The 16,002-nt window shown below is 50.6% G+C and overlaps 5 protein-coding genes across 5 annotated transcripts; 2 read left to right on the forward strand and 3 right to left on the reverse strand.

Annotated features, from left to right (window-relative positions):
* Window positions 1-24: 24 nt before the first annotated feature.
* Window positions 25-1,355, forward strand: APUU_70714S (uncharacterized protein; the record flags this gene model as incomplete). The annotated part of the gene is made up of 4 exons (XM_041695617.1): window positions 25-99; window positions 153-275; window positions 328-1,057; window positions 1,126-1,355. The coding sequence occupies 4 exons, from the start codon at window positions 25-27 to the stop codon at window positions 1,353-1,355; spliced, it is 1,158 nt and encodes a 385-aa protein (XP_041561330.1).
* Window positions 1,356-3,993: 2,638 nt separating this feature from the next.
* utr2 (putative cell wall glucanase (Utr2)) lies at window positions 3,994-5,398 on the forward strand (the record flags this gene model as incomplete). Its single annotated transcript, XM_041695618.1, has 3 exons — window positions 3,994-4,120; window positions 4,171-4,608; window positions 4,662-5,398. The coding sequence occupies 3 exons, from the start codon at window positions 3,994-3,996 to the stop codon at window positions 5,396-5,398; spliced, it is 1,302 nt and encodes a 433-aa protein (XP_041561331.1).
* Window positions 5,399-6,840: 1,442 nt separating this feature from the next.
* On the reverse strand, window positions 6,841-8,739 carry APUU_70716A (alkaline phosphatase; the record flags this gene model as incomplete). Its single annotated transcript, XM_041695619.1, has 2 exons — window positions 6,841-7,169; window positions 7,236-8,739. The coding sequence occupies 2 exons, from the start codon at window positions 8,737-8,739 to the stop codon at window positions 6,841-6,843; spliced, it is 1,833 nt and encodes a 610-aa protein (XP_041561332.1).
* Window positions 8,740-8,994: 255 nt separating this feature from the next.
* On the reverse strand, window positions 8,995-9,793 carry APUU_70717A (Mth938-like domain-containing protein; the record flags this gene model as incomplete). Its single annotated transcript, XM_041695620.1, has 2 exons — window positions 8,995-9,191; window positions 9,268-9,793. 2 exons carry the CDS (start codon window positions 9,791-9,793, stop codon window positions 8,995-8,997), a joined length of 723 nt encoding a protein of 240 aa, XP_041561333.1.
* Window positions 9,794-10,471: 678 nt separating this feature from the next.
* On the reverse strand, window positions 10,472-13,405 carry hmt1 (putative vacuolar ABC heavy metal transporter (Hmt1); the record flags this gene model as incomplete). Its single annotated transcript, XM_041695621.1, has 3 exons — window positions 10,472-11,762; window positions 11,819-12,966; window positions 13,049-13,405. The coding sequence occupies 3 exons, from the start codon at window positions 13,403-13,405 to the stop codon at window positions 10,472-10,474; spliced, it is 2,796 nt and encodes a 931-aa protein (XP_041561334.1).
* Between the last annotated feature and the right edge of the window lie 2,597 nt (window positions 13,406-16,002).

The following is a 16,002-nucleotide window of genomic DNA, read 5'->3' on the forward strand; positions in this document are numbered from 1 at the left end:
TTTAGTCAACCTTGACAATTAATCATGGCATTTCATGAATACACTGTTTATGGGGCAGTTGGAGAAGCCTTGGGACACTTCAATCGTGTCTCCGAGCATGTAAGTACCGACAACCCTCACGAGGTAAAGCATGGATGCTAATAGACCCACAGTTTAGAAACCACCAACAACACGACATCGCCAACATAATTGGAAAACTGTGTGTTGAGCTTGTCCAGGTGGTAGAAGAGGGTATAATACATGTCCTCGAAAACCAGAACACCGTCGATGTTAGGGTAAATGCTTTCTTTACCCTCATTACCTCGCCTGGAACTAAGGTTATCTCAGAACCCCAACTTTTCTGCGGCCGGCTCGGAGAACCCTGTCTCATTTGGTGTTCAGCAGCAGGCAACCATGGCCCTGAGATGTGAGGCAGACATGAGCGAGAGTGAGACCAGCAGCCATGCGATGAACAAGCTCCCAGCACCGCCTGGGCTTACAATCCAGCCCGGTGCTGGGAGCTGGGCCGAAATCGCCAACAGATCGGTCACTGCCGGACCTTCTCAGGAGGCAGCGCAGTTGATGTCTCCTGGTGGGTCAATTTCTAGTAGAGAGGTGGTTGCAGCCCGTCCTGCTGCATCGCCAGAGCCCGCAGAGGAGAAAGCCGGCATCGTCCGTATCTACGGACCGGCCAAAAAGGGCGACTTCCGCCACATTACCTCTCGCATCCGCGAAGGACCCTTGCAAGAAATCCGGGTGGAAAGTAACAACTCTGTTCGCGTTGTTTTCCAGCATGTCTCACATGCACTTGAGTTTGTGAAGTCCAATGAAGAGATGCAGCAACGTCTTGGTCAAGGACGTATCGGCAAAGGCTACACTGTGGAGATGGCCGACATCATCGATTGGAGTGATGATCTGCGTCGTATGAAACAGCCGTTAAGGGAACGACGCCGCCTTTCCTTCGCTCGGAAGGGACTCTTTACCGGCGGCCTGACTGAGACTAAGTGGAAGCATGAGATGCTCACTATAGCAGGTACTGGAAACGTTGATTTCCTGTGGGTTTTCAACACTGGTAACGGTGAGTTGTATGCCATGATTTTGTCCACTTTAAGACAGATTGTGAAGCTAATATCAACACGATTACAGCCACCGCTGTCTTCTCGAGCACCATTGTTGCTCGTAAGGTTCTGGATGCCGTTAATAGATGGAAGGACAACCGCCGTGAGTATCTCGGCGTCTCGGTTGGCTACTCCTCGGATACCTGCGAGAAAGAGCTTATTCTCCTCAGGGAGAATAGCCAGCCTTATTACCACAGGCATGCACAGCCCAAACGGTTCATGGCGCCGCGCCGCCGACCCGACTACCGGCAGGGATAGAAGATCCCGATCCGGCCCATCAGACCACAAACAAATAAACACAAAACATGAAAAGGGATAAACAGAAAAACAAAAGGAAAGGTAAAATAATACTTAACTTGGTTTGATTAGAGAGGGCACCCTCTAAACCAGGGCCTAACAGAGCACGTGCTGTTTACCTGCTGGATGATTTATGCTATGAGAGATGAAAGGGGAATATTAATCAAGAGTTTACAACCCATGTACAGGAAAAGTTCATGGCAGCATGGAAACAGCTACTTTCTTTTTGTTGTTAATTGAGTTTGTTACTTCTTGTATCTGCAGTCATAATTTAAGGTCTTACAGATGGGGTAAAGGAAAAACAAAACGTCTGTTCCAGATAATAACTTAAGCTTAAATGATGACTTTGTCAGCAATGACTTAAGCCCATTCACCATGAACCCGGATGGTGTAACTGTAACAACTGGTCAGAGGCAAAGGAATGTGTTGAGAGCTCGCCAGAATTCTTATCCAGGCATCCTCGCAGTAGGTATCCAACGGCTTCAAGCTCCAGCGAGCGAAGATCCTTATCGCAAGCGATGCGATGGCCATGGTATCCGACCGTGTTCAAGATATGTACTACGTAGTCAATGTCAGGTCCTGAGAGCACAAGCCAACTGGAGCCTAACGGTCCCACAGGGCTGCCGTTTACGATCACAAACCAGGCCAGCCCGGACGCAAATCAACATGGGGGTAGGACAGGGGGGCGACCTGCAGGGAATTATAGCGTCGTACTCGTGCAAAGAGCTTGTCTGGAGATAAGTTGATTTTGCAGTTGATGCAGGACGAAATTCTATATGCGGATGAATAATAACTGCGGAAGCAAAGTTAAGATTATCCAGGCCATGCCTTGCATCGAACCATTCAAACCACTATGTCGGATGTTTATTTGGATTTTAAGGTTGTCAATGGTGATTTCCATGGAACGCCCCGGCCATTCCATTCCGTCTTTAGGTTGTTGATGGTCTGGATCTTCGACGAGAACGGTTGTTTGTTTGAATGACCTGGCACCGGAAGGGATACGTACTCTGTACAACTGGGGAAACAGACGATCGGGTCATGGAGACTTTGCCCATTCAACACATCACCAAGAATGCCGATTTGACGTCAGTTTGTTACGAGTCGACGAGTTTTTGGCTGCCACGCGGTAGGGGGCCATTCCTTGCGGTCGGAGAAGCAAGGGAGCAGTGGGCAGTGGGCAGGTCAACAGCGGGTTCGTCACGGGCTGCGTCAAATTGGTTCTGGGGTAAAAGGACGATGATAGCAGGACGAACTGGCCAGCTTCACGAATCACAAGTGACCGCCGTGAGTGATTGAGTAGCGATTTAGTTGGAAAAGTGGATTGAGTCGGTTAGCTCCGAATGGCTCCAGCTGTTCTTCTGCAGAGACAGCGACAATCAGAGAAAATCAGTGAATCAGACCCGGTTATTCTGAGCCGGTCTGACCACCAGAGTTCAATAGAGACTGGAGTTGGTGCGCTTCTTGGTCAATTACCCGTATTACCGGTACCGCATGGTTTCGTGACCGTACCGCCGATAAGGGACCACCCTGGATCTGTTTCCGGGCATCCCACACAAGACAACACGCCGGTTCCTAGAGTATTGCCATAACGAGTCAGAGATGTTTTCGATGGTGGGTGTTGTTTCCGGGTCGGGAAGAGCGTTTCTTTCTGAGACCATTCCACATGTGCGATTCAGGTTCACGGTGGCGATGCTCCGAAAATAACCAGAAAACGCCTGATGGAGCACGGCCTCCATCCAAGTCTTGGGGATGTCACGAGAACCACACTGGAGAGAGTGGAGTGAGACACTAGGGTCGTGCAACCGAGACGAATTGCGGTGTCCAGCGAACCGCTGCCCGCTCGACTGCTAGAAGACTAGTAGTCAACTACAACTATCCAGTTAGTAGTTAGTACGATGTACCGAGTGCACTGGACAATGCACATAAAGTGTGTCGATCAGGAAAGTCTGAGAGGAGGGAGGAGGCCCAACGTACGGTACGGTAATTACATAGTTCCCGGAAACGTCCCTGATCAACCCCGACTTTGGCAATCTCCAAGCGTCGGGCATTTAATAGTCGCGGGTCTCCCTTCCTCTCCAAGTCCCTTTTTCCTCAATCCGGTCATCGTGTCCTTCGCTTTCAACCAGCTGTGCAGCTTTATTGCCGCTCATCCCCCCAGGCCCTCTCTCAGCGGTGATTTAGGACTCCTATTTCCCGCAGTCCCTCGTTGATTGGTGCGCTCTCTACCTCTTGCAACTACACTCGCAATTGCCTTGTATACTCCCAATCTGAAACGCAATTTCCGTCTACTCTTTGGTAAGCCATCATTGCTGCTTTTGCTCTCGAATCATCTGTCAGACGGCCTGAGTCCCTGCATATTGTCATTATTGCTTTCGGACCGTGGGTGTCGCCCACTTCCGGCTTTTCCTGGTTCCAGTTCCAAGTTCCCCTGAGTGGATCGCAGACAAAGACTTTGATCAAGGCCCACCGTTATTATATTATTGCCTGCTATTCCCCCGTCCTCTTTTGAACCGATTCTGATCCTTTTCCGATCTTCTCCAGACTCTGTTCTCTCTGTACATGATTCTTGGTCGCTGTTGATTTTATATACGCCGCCGCCATGTTGCGTTTGACCTCTGTTCTCTTCCTTGCCTCCTTGGCAGCCAGATTCGCTGCCGCCGACGACTTCAAGCCGCCGAGTTGCTCTGCTGATAAGCAGTGCCCTGAGAAATACCCCTGCTGCTCCGGTATGTTCTTTTAACCCCATAAACTGGTTCAATGGCTCATGTTATATCAGTATACGGACAATGCGGTACCGGCGCTTTCTGCCTCGGCGGGTGCGATCCCCTGATGTCGTACTCTCTTGACTCTTGCGCCCCAATGCCGGTCTGCCAGAGCAAGACCTATAAGTGGGAGAACCTGGACAATGCCGCTACGAACAGCAAATATCTAGGAAATGCCTCAGCTGCCGACTGGGTGTACAGCGGTAAACCCAAGTTCGACGACGGAAACCTTGTTCTCACCATGCCCAAGGAGAGCGTTGGCTCCCTCTTCGCCAACAACCATTATGTCTGGTACGGCAAGATCGGTGCCAACATTAAGAGCAGCCGTGGTCAAGGTGTGGTTACTGCCTTCATTCTTCTTTCGGACACCAAGGATGAGATCGACTATGAATGGGTTGGCTCCGATTTGTCTGAGGTTCAAACCAACTGGTACTTCCAAGGCATTTTAAACTGTAAGTCACATTCTTCAATTGCTTGCCGGTTCTCAGGGACTCACTTTTAGTAGACACCAACGGAGACTCGTCCAAGGTTGACGGTGACGACACCTATGAGGACTTCCACTACTACGAAATCGACTGGTCCCCTGAGAAGCTTGAGTGGTTAGTCGATGGTAAAGCCGTTCGTACTCTTACCAAGGAATCCACCTTCAACGAGACCTCCAACCGCTACGAATACCCCCAGACTCCTGCCAGAATGCAAATGTCGCTTTGGCCAGCGGGCCAGGCCAGCAATGCCCAGGGTACTATCGAATGGGCTGGAGGTGAAATCGACTGGGACTCTGAGGATATCAAGGGACAGGGCTACTACTCTGCCTCCTTCGGTGAGGTGAAGGTGGAATGCTATGACCCCCCGAAGGACACTAAGAAGGATGGCGACGTATCCTACCTCTTCAAGGACGACAAGGGCGAGGAAAGTTCCATCGAGATCACCGACATGAAAACCGTCCTTGCTTCCCTTGGTGCCACTGGCCTTGACATGAACCTCGGTGGCGACAACGACAGCAACGGCAATTCCACTGGCACCGTCACCAACTCTACCATCCCCCAGAACCACGGAGGCACTGGTAACGAACCCGGCTCTCAAACCGGTGGTGATTCATCCAGCACTAACGCCCCGGGCACCTTCAACCAAGGAAACAGCAATGGCGATGATGAGAATGCAGCTGTCTCCCAGAACGAGCGTGTCCTGAAGGGCTCATTCTTTGCCGCCCTGGTTGCAGTCATTGCCTTGATTGCCATGTGAAAACTTTCGACATCCCTGTCCTTCTCCCTTCACCTCTTCATGGATTGTATTTATTTATTTATGCCTTCACCATCTCGGCCTCTGGACAAACAGCATAGCGCATGGCTGGTTTTTTTTCTAAATATACGACTTCACCGTATAATCTTTGTTGTTACCTTATGTTCTATACCTTGGCACACCCGCCTCCCCCGCCCTGCTATCATATTGATACCAGAACTTCTTCATCTTTTACTGTTCCCCTCAAATTTCATGTTTATTGATTGGGCTTGACTGATGTCTTGATGTTCTCTCATGAGTGCACAACGGAATGTGTACGCAGATCGTATTACCTTTAGTGAGGGCCATTTGGGTCCTCTTCGCCTATAATATACCCTCCTTGTTCTTGTTTTTGACTTTGTTCGTGCTCGTCTCGGAGAAGCATGTATACGCATAATTTCTGTATTGAGCGTTTCGCTAATCGGGTTTGTTCACTATGCGGCACGCGGCGCGGCATTGCTAATATAGTAATATTGGATTTTAAATGCCACAATCTCCCTTAACCTTAAACCTTATATAATTTACTACAGTAAAGTTTTACTACGCAAGTAGTGTAACCATACAAACTTTGCAAACTTTCGGGGAGCCGATGAGGTTAAAACGATTAACCGTTGCCGGGTTCAACCTGAGTTTGCTTGCTTAAGCAGCTTAGTTACTTAGTGTTTGACTTTTTGAGAGGATGCCGTCTATCATATCTTTACGGTCCGTCTTTAGCCCTGGAAGATATATTTAAACATCCTCTGGTTGTTATTATTTATGAAACGTATGAATTGAGTTCACTGGGCTGAATGAATTGAGACATGGTATAGACGACAGATACTTTATAATACATATAACATACAGAGTAATGCGCCCTAGTAAGTACTGTTGAGGAAAGGGGGTCATAATATTCTGCCTGTTTACTAGAACTCTTCGTCAACAACACCATGAACATTAACCATGACCAACCAAGCATTCATTAGCGAAGGACTTTAATATCAATACTTTATGAAGGGCTATCCAGAACTATCTTTTCTTTCTCTTCAAGATCTATCCTTCAAAAGTACCTAATACTCTAAACCAACGCCCAAACCAACGCCACGAGGTAAATAGCTATAAAACTGCAAGTGCAGCTGTGAGTGTGGATGTATTGAACATAATTGAACAGGACAAATTGTAAACAGAAGCAGATTGACTGATAAAAAGGAGAAGAAAAAAAAAAATCTCGTAAGAGTATGCGTATGCTGCTTGAAGCAATATATGTATATGTATAACTTAACTCCATGACAAATAAACTTGAAAAAACATCATCAGCCCGAAAACCAAAGACAAAAACAACACCAAAGCAACACAAACTCAGCGGTTCATGTTTATGTTTATGTTTGATGTCTATATCAGATGTTGACGTATTGGGCGTCTAGTTCAATTCAGTGAGCAGCTCCACAGCCACACTCGTCAGCTCCAAAAGAGCGTTTCCGCTTGTAATCGCCATGGTACGTATCGAGGCCATCGATGCGAACGTCGTCGCCGAGCGGGTTTCCCATCCAGCTGAAGCTTTCGCCTTGGCTTTCGGCTCCCTCGTTGGGGGTGGAGGCAGAGGCGGACCAGAACTTGGATTCCTGGAGACGCTTGGTGATCGCGTTGATGTCCAGGTCGAGGTAGTCGGCGAGGAAGCTGCCGACTTCGGTGTTTTCGTGGTTGCCTTGGAGGGGCCAGGCATCTTGAGAGGAGGATGCGTAGATGTTTACGTCGACGCCTAGTGAATAAAGGATTAGCATGGGTGATCTATTAGTTGGAGTTGAGGTTGGGAGGGGCTAAGTACCGGAATGGCCGTGCGTTGACCAGCCGACTTGGGCTCTGCGACTGATGATATCGGCGAAGACGTAGGATGGTGGGATTTCATTGTCAGGGTCCAGGAGAGCGTCTATTTCTCCCTGGGAAGGGTCTTCGACACCTAATGCCTTTTTGAGAAGTTCCCGGGTGTAGGCTTCTTGGGCGGATTTCCCATGACCATCCTTGAGGTAGTCTTGCAGCTCCTTTTCAGCGAATTCAGAAGAGTGGCTTGCGTTGGCGAGAACGCCAGGAAGCCAGAGGTATTCTGGGTAGGTTGTATGCAGCTGGCGGGCGACAGCAAGGCCGCCAGTTTCGTGGTCAGATGTGCCGACTAGAACACCTGGTGTTGAGTCCTGCTCGAGGAACTCAACGACCGTAGCAAAGGCCTTGTCGTAGGCGAGGACTTCGTTGACTTGAGCGGCCGGGTCATTGCCGTGTCCTGCGTGGTCGATGCGGGAGCCCTCGATCATGAGGAAGAACCCTTGCTCGCTGTCCTTCGTAGCTTCACTGAGTATTTGCAGGGCGGAACGGGCCATTTCGTCCAGAGAGGGATACACGTCATTCTGAGTGCGACGGTCAATTTCGAAAGGAATGTCTTTCTCTGCGAACAGCCCTAGGAGAGGCAGCTTTGCTTGTGTCCCGTCATTGAGAGCATCGAACCCCTTTCGGTCGTCGATGTAGCTGAACCCCTTATCCTGGGCGATGGCCACCAGATCCCGGTCGTCAGCCCGACAGCTACCCTCCGTTGAATTAGGCAGGAAATGACACCGTCCACCACCCATGATAAGATCCACCACTCGGCCCAGCGGATGCTCACCAATCTCTTGCTCCGCAATCTGGTCCTCGTACTGCCGGAGGTTGACGTGAGACGCGAAACAAGCCGGCGTAGCATCAGTGATACGAGTCGTCACCACCAACCCGGTCTTGTAACCTGCTAGCGAGGCAGCCTCGAGCACTGTTCCACAGGGAGAGTGGTCAGGGAGCACAGAGATAGCGCCGTTGTAACTCTTCGCTCCGCACGAGAAGGCCGTCGCGCCGGCAGCCGAGTCGGTGACCAAGCTCGAGCTGGATCTCGTCCGCGATGTACCCAGGATATGCTTGTCCAGCGCGAGGATTTCATCGGCTGGGAGTCCCTGTGTGAGCTGCTTGAAGCTCCGAGTCAGGGTAAGGCTGGTTGGGCCCATTCCGTCAGACACCATGAAGACAAGGTTGCGTTTGCCGGTCGGTTTTCCTCCAGGGCCCCAGGGGTCCTTTTCATGACTCCGTGTGCGACTCGATTCATGTTGGTAGACGACTGCGATGACGATGACAGCGACGGTTGCTATCAGGGCCCAGGCGAAGAGGCCGACTTCTCTCCAGAATCCCCACCCCCGACGTTGATCGCGGCGGTTGGTGCGTTCGCCGGTGAGCAGGGCGTCTTCCTCCTCGGCATTTCGGACGGATGATTGCTCCGACGATGGCCGTGGAGCTAGAAGAGGGTCTTCTCGAGCCATGGTGAGGGAGTACAGTGAAAAGAGAGTGAGGGGGTTGAAAGATGATGCGGAGGTCGGAGTTGGAAATGGAGCTGGGGTCTGAAGACTGACGGTGACTGGACTGCTTGGCACCCGACCCTTTGCGTCGGATCCACCTCACATCAGCCCTGCGTTACTTTGTTACTTCGGTGAACCAGAAGAGTAGAATGTAGATTGCTATACAAGTACAGGTCGGTATAATACACTAATAGAACGCATCACCGCCCGAGTAGACTATTACCACCCCTTCCACCCGATCGGAATCATCGCCGCCGCAATCTCAGAAACGCCCCGCTCGGTCGCAAGCAGATTAAACTGCGCAGCAGCGTTTCTCGTATCCACCACCTCAACCCGGATCCCCAGCGAGTTAATATGCTTCCTCGTCTCCGGCGAGAGAGGTAGAATCGATCCTCCCATTCCGAGAATTAGTAGATCTACCAAAACCCCATATATAGTCAGTACACCGGCCCTAGAAAGATAAAAAAGACCGGCGAGTTACGAGAAACATACCAGGACGAGGCCACACCAGGTCCAAAAGACCCCAAGCCTGCTCGTCAACCTCAAACTGGCCCTTCGCATTAACCATGTCATTCTTTTGCCCATCCTTCTTCCCCAACCAAGGTCTCCACGTAAATGCCTCTCCAGCAACCAACAACACCCCGTCACCACCTGTAATCTTCACCCCATTGTCCAGATGGAACCCAGTATCTAGACAGGCATCAACCGCAGTGGTTGGGCTAGGGATATTCCCTAGGACATTCAGCGCGGCGAAGTCGGTCTGTGTATCCTCCTGCGACTCCGGGCCGCGGTCGTGGCTGCGTGGTTTCGACGGGTGGGAGCGCGAAACCATGCGGGTTGGCCGGATGTGCGAAGAGTCATTGGAGTTACTATAATTTCGACGAGCGGGTGCGAATGGCGAGGTCGTGTGAGGTTGGACACGAGCCAGGTATGCGCAAAGAGGGATTGTAGCTTTGGGTGTGCTGGCGGAGACGGATGTTCGGAGAGCTCGAAGGAGCTGGAGGGACGGTGCTTGCATTTTTCAAATCACACACTTGTTGATTGCTTCAAGATATATGCGAACACCCGAAAATAATTGAGAATATATAGCGCGTATGTGAAAAGCGCGTAGATGCCCCAGTGATTTTTGACGAAATGTTGCGATAACAAGCAGCGGAAATTAATGATGAAAGACCCCGACCAAGTTGAATCCTTATAAATAAGGCATAAACTGGGCTTGACCAATGAGACGTTGCGCAATTACGCCTGTTAGAGACCTCAGGCACTGAATTTTTGTACTAAACCAATATCCGATTCCTTTCGTTCAAAAATACGAGAACAGACGTAGCATCAATGACTTTCTATTTATTGTAGATGCTATGCTAACAATAAGTGATTCATTACCGCACTATTTCCAAGAGTAACTATCTAGGCAATCATCTGCTGCCTCTTCTTGCGGAGGTCGAAATCCTGACCAATTAAAAAAATGTCATACAACGTCGTATATCACCCCGAACGCCTTTTAACCCGGCAAAATAAAGGAACATGCGAAGCAATTAAAACGTCAATAAAAGATCAATTCCCGCTCGAGTCTACGAGAGCAGTATTCCGCCCACCTTTCTAGCTTGAGTCTTGCGTCGTAACAGATAAGATGCATAGGCATGATGTATATGTAGATTTTGTTCGAATCGGCGCGTGACCTTCATGGGCAAGCACACTAAGGGTGGTGGGTTGGTGCTTGCCGGTTCACATTTGCGCCACGGTTACTGTTGCGTTCCTCATCGGACTGGCTAGAGCTGTCCTCAGCGGCGGCCGAAGTGGACGCACTGCGTAATCGTTGGGCTCGGTTTTGCAGCACCTGAGCCTCTGCCGCTGCTCGTTGAGCGCGGATCTGCTTGCGCCACATGCTTGCATATCGGCCCTTCATTGCAAGTAGTTGGTCATGTGTTCCGCTTTCTGAAACCTTTCCTTCGCTGAGGACCAGAATACGGTCCGCCGTTGTGATAGTGCTCAGTCGGTGTGCAATGACGAGCATTGTACGGCCGCGAGAAAGAGTGGACAGTGCACTCTGAATGTGTTCTTCTGTCTCGGTGTCGAGCGCAGCAGTGGCCTCATCTAAGAGAATGATCCGAGGGTTCTTAAGAATGGTCCGAGCAATTGCTACTCGCTGTTTTTCTCCGCCACTGAGCCGTAATCCGCGCTCACCAACTTTGGTGTTGTAACCATCCGGGAATGAGATGATCTTATCATGGATACTGGCAGCCCGACATGCCTCATAGACATCTTCATCTGAGACATCTGGGTTGGCGTATTTCAAGTTATACATCAAAGTCTCGTTGAAGAGAACAGTGTCCTGAGGCACAACTCCGATGTGCTTTCGAAGTGAGTCAATGGTGGTGCCTCCCACATCGTGTCCATCAACTAGGATGCGGCCTCTTTCAGAATTGTAGAATCGGAAAAGCAGGCGGAAGACAGTCGACTTCCCACCACCAGACTCACCAACCAGTGCAGTTGTGGTACCAGGCTCACAGTGGAATGTAAGACCATTCAACGCCGGTTTACGAGCGTCGTAGGAAAATTCGACGTTGTCAAATTTGATGTCTCCCTTGCAAATCGGCAATGGCCGAGCGTTGGGCCTGTCGACAACCGTAGGCTGCTCCCTAAACAATTCTAGCAATCGCTCCGAGTTGATCAAAGCAGACTGAATTGAACGATAGAAAGTTCCAAAGAAATTGAGTGGGCCCTGCAGTTGCGCCATATATGTAAGAAGCCCAACAAACTGACCTACATCTCGTTGGCCCAGAGAGACTTGGTATGCGGCCATGAAGCAAGCGATCAACAGCCCAAGCATAAAAATGGTGTTTTGCGTAGTGTTCATAAGATTGAGCGAGAAGAGAACGTGGTATTCGGCCGCCTGGAAGTCAGCTACTGCTCCCCGATACCTTCCAAATTCATAGTCTTCCGCGTTAAAGTATTTGACCGTTTCGTACGACACCATTGAATCGTTCCTGAGTGTATCATATGAGTAAATCATGGTATAGGGGTGGCAGGCTGGATGACTTACTTTACGGCGTCTTCTTGTCGAGATGAATTAACCATCTGTCTTCGGATCTCCGCTCTCCACTGAGCCATACGAATGGTCACGTAAAGATAGCAGAAAGTCACGATTGTGACCACGAGAGCATAATATGCGTCTAGCGCAATAAGGAAGTAGACAATCGCGACGCATAGATCGACCAACATCGGAACCACTTGGAAAGTAACTTGCTCTAGGAAGGTGTTGATCGAACTGCCTTTACTAAGAGCCGAAAGAACCTCGCCAGTCTTCTTCCCGAGGTGGAAGTCCAAACTCAGGCTATGAACGTGTTCGAAAGCAGCGGTCGAAAGTTCCATATAAGAATATTGGCTCACAGGAATCCATAAGCTGGAACGTAGAGACCCGATAAGGCCCTGGTTACCTTGAAGCCACCTGAACAAAATGTACAGACAGATATCGAACCATGGTACACTGAATTCGTCGCCCTGTTGGGATAGCTTCCTGGTGATCACGCCGACTTGATAAGGGACGAGAACGTTGACGACACGCTGTAGAACAATCAGGATGAAGCAAATGAGGACCACAATCTGCAGACGGCGAGACTTGGATGGCCAAAGATATGGAAAGAATAAAGAATATCCGCTGAGGTATTCCCACCAGCTAGTGGATGGTTGAGTCGTCGGCCGCACCCAGGGGTCTGCCGGTTTGGGCTTCTGGTGGTCACCACTAACGCCATTCCCATTTGCTGCTCCATAGGCGTGGCCATTCTCGGTACCGGAACTAAGAAGCCCCGTAGTTTCTGTTGCTCCCTCCGCGTTGATACCATTGGCCCCATTCATACGGGGCGTTTTACGGCCAAAAGACGATGACCTCAGGGAACTGCATGCGTAAAGCATGACCAGAATGAGTAAAATCAAGAGACGGATGCTGTTGCAAACAAATCCCGCGGCCTCCCAAGGCGTGACGCCTCTTCGTAACCTGCCACCAGTTGGATCGCCCACCACAGATTCATGATGGGGGCGAGAATAGATTGAGACCGAAAGTCCAAGTATCGCCAGTTCGATGGGCGCGGCTATCAGCCATGGCACAAACTGGGCAAACGTCGGGGACGGTTCGGTATCGAGCAGAGAAACGAGGATGATGGAGTAGTCAAAGAAGGACCCAACGATGTAGATCTATCAATTGTTAGCTCGGCCATTGGTTTTCAAGACGGGCACTCTCCCATGCCATGCGGCGAGGAGCGCCAGGGGACCGTACCACTACGGCTTGGCCGCACCACCATTGCTGCGATCTGGCAAGCATCACATGAGCTACGTTCAAGGCAGCCTCCGCCACCAGCGTAACGAGGATAGCAAAGGAGAGCAACTTGAAGCATAGTTTCGCGTTTCGGGAAAAATTTTGCGGCGCTTTTACCACAGCCACTGTGCTTCTCGACCGCTTGGGGAGCGGACGGCCTCCCGGGCCCGTCTGTGGAGTACAGAGATTTCGATTTGCCGTTCTGGCAGTTATGATCGAGCTGGCCACGAAGGCCGACGCAAACACAACAAGAAGGAGGATCGGGTAACCGATTCGAAGGGATTCCAAAAACCCCCGCATGACGGTATGGTTGCTCATGATGGGCGGTTTCCTCGTAAGGTCCTAGGCACTATATCCAAGACCGTCAATCAAAGTCTTTCCATGACACGGCGACCGCAGCGTTCCTCCTAAGTGAGTATAACTGTAAAACCGGCACGGACTAAGGCAAGGCCGAATCGGGAACGACTGATGGACCGGGGAACAGGTGATTCGGGGGTATGTGGTTGGTCTCGGCGGGATTCGTGATGGTCGAAAGGATCGACAGAGAAGAGCACGTCTCCGCACCCAGTTCTTGACTTCTAAATTAGGAATTTGCCTCTTGAATTTGCTTCGAGAATATCGGCATATGATGGCCCAAAAAGGAGGGGAAGAATATAAGAAGACAATTAAAAGGTGGCGAGGGCAATTGAAGGAATGCAAGAATACAAAAACAAGGCACGCGAGGCGAATACCAGGGTTATGGCTATAGTGGTGGAGGGGCGAGAAGAGCGGGCAAACAGGACAGGCTACCCGAGGGGGGAGGATGCAATGGACATGAGAAGCAGTCCGAGGAAGAAGGAGAACCTAGAAGAGAAGAGAAGAGAGAGGTGGAGGGGAGGGAGGGAGGAAGGAGAGAGAGGAAAGGATCGATGGCAAGAATACAAATCGAGGAACGTCGAAGCCGGGATGGAGAATGGAGAAAGAAATGACGGTGTGGTGCATGGTGCATGTGCAGCAGCGCGCTTGGTGTGGCCAGAACCGTTCCGGACTCGACTAGTGTGCAGGAGCTGGTCCCCGAGCTCGGTTCTGCACCAAAGCTCCCTTCAAAGGACTTTTGGGCTCTGAAGCGCAATTTCCAGGTGCCAATCCTGGAGGAATCTTCCCGGCCTGCTCCTACGACGGTGAGAATTTCCCGGGTCGATTGTGATGGACCGGCATGTGGTTTCAAGGGTTCTCTTCCTGGGGAATATACGCGGTCCCGTATCTCTCCCGAGAACGGGTGTATACTGGGCTCGAACGAGTCGAATGGGAACGAAGATATTTGACAATATTAATATCTAAAAAATGTACTAATTAAGAAATTCACAGCTAAAGGCAAATATAAATCACAAATTCATGGTGATAATATATTTTGTGACGCACGACTCTTTTGTGCGTTTGGTGGTCTTCCAGGATCTTGATGAAGATCATCAATGGCCAACGCTCCTCGGAGCCGAGTGGGCGGGAGAGGGATTAGTGCCCAATGGGATCATGAACGCAGGGAAGACCATCTGAACAAGACGAGATGGCGGTAAAAGCCCTGGTTCTGGTGAGGCTGCCAGCCTCCAGATCGCACTCTCCAGCAACAGAAGTACAGAAGTACGCCAGCCAGCATGCAGCGATGCTCACTTGCCGAGCTCCTGTGAGGATGAAGCTGCCGGTGCGACGATTGGCATGGCAGAGCAGAGCACGGACCGAAAATCCGGGAGAAATTCAAAAGGTAAAAATCATGTTTTGAATCAAACCGGGTCTGGAAGACTGTGGCATCGCCGATCTGATGCCTGAAGTGTTTGCTTGCCAGAGACAGATCATCACGGCGCTCTGGATATCAAACCTCGCCGTGGCTGTCCTCCTCTCTCTCCTCCTATCTCCGCTGACCAAATATCCAACCCAATCCCACCCTCAAGTCCCGAGGCTGCGGATGATCCAAAACCTGCTAACGGGCGGTGTTTCGCGCAACCTGATCGAGATTCGAGACCCGCTATACATAGTACAGAGATAGAATCTCATGATCGTGGTCGAAGCTCTGGGCCCATCCAATTCGTTCCCAGTCCATCAGCTCATTCCTTTCCATGTCAGATGGACAAAACCATGGCAAAGCTCGAGTCCACCTCATCACGATCACACCGCCCCTAGCAGTTTGCAAGCTCAAGCCTGCCAGGTAGCCCCTCCCTTTGCGCCGTTTGCTCCAATCCAACCTGCATTCATCCAGCCCTGCCGGCTTTAAGCCAACCGGAGCTGGGCCCTCCATTCCTGAGCATACGTAACCTGGGAAACATACAGGACGCTGGCTTGTTCGGGCTGGTTAGAGATGGTCATTGCCTGCTGAGCAGTTGCACCCCGTAGTGATATATCAGCTGGACAGGTCAATCGGCGGCAAAAAGCAAAAATAGATCTGTATCTGAAACATCGCTGGCTTGTAATTTACCCTCCCCCACACTCAGTATGCCTGTAATCTGTTTCGTATGAAAAATGACGCTAAGCCCGATTGGAACCCTACATCACGCGTGCGGTTCTCGATCGATTGTTTCGCTGCAACCAACCAACCAACAAACTACGTAGTTTTACTCCGTACCTTGGTTCCATTTGTGCTGGAGTCTGGAGTGTCTCAGCTCGACTAACATCAGTCTCGTCTCTTTCTCTTACTCATTAGCTTCCGATTTTTGGCCGTGTTGTCAAACTGCACGGCGCAGACTGACTAATCGCTGGCCCTCCTCCCCGACTGGCTGCTTTCACTCCGCAGCAAACCGTCACAAGTCATCTCAAGAGTGCTTCTGAACCTTCCCCCACGCAGGCGCATCTGACACTTTGCTTGCAAACCCACACACCGTTGTCGCCGACGACCATGGAGCCTCGCTCTGTTTCAGGTTAGGTCTTGATCGACTGCCCTGTTGAGG

This window comes from Aspergillus puulaauensis, chromosome 7 (assembly GCF_016861865.1).
Source record: "Aspergillus puulaauensis MK2 DNA, chromosome 7, nearly complete sequence".
In the NCBI taxonomy this organism is placed as follows: Eukaryota; Fungi; Ascomycota; class Eurotiomycetes; order Eurotiales; family Aspergillaceae; genus Aspergillus; species Aspergillus puulaauensis.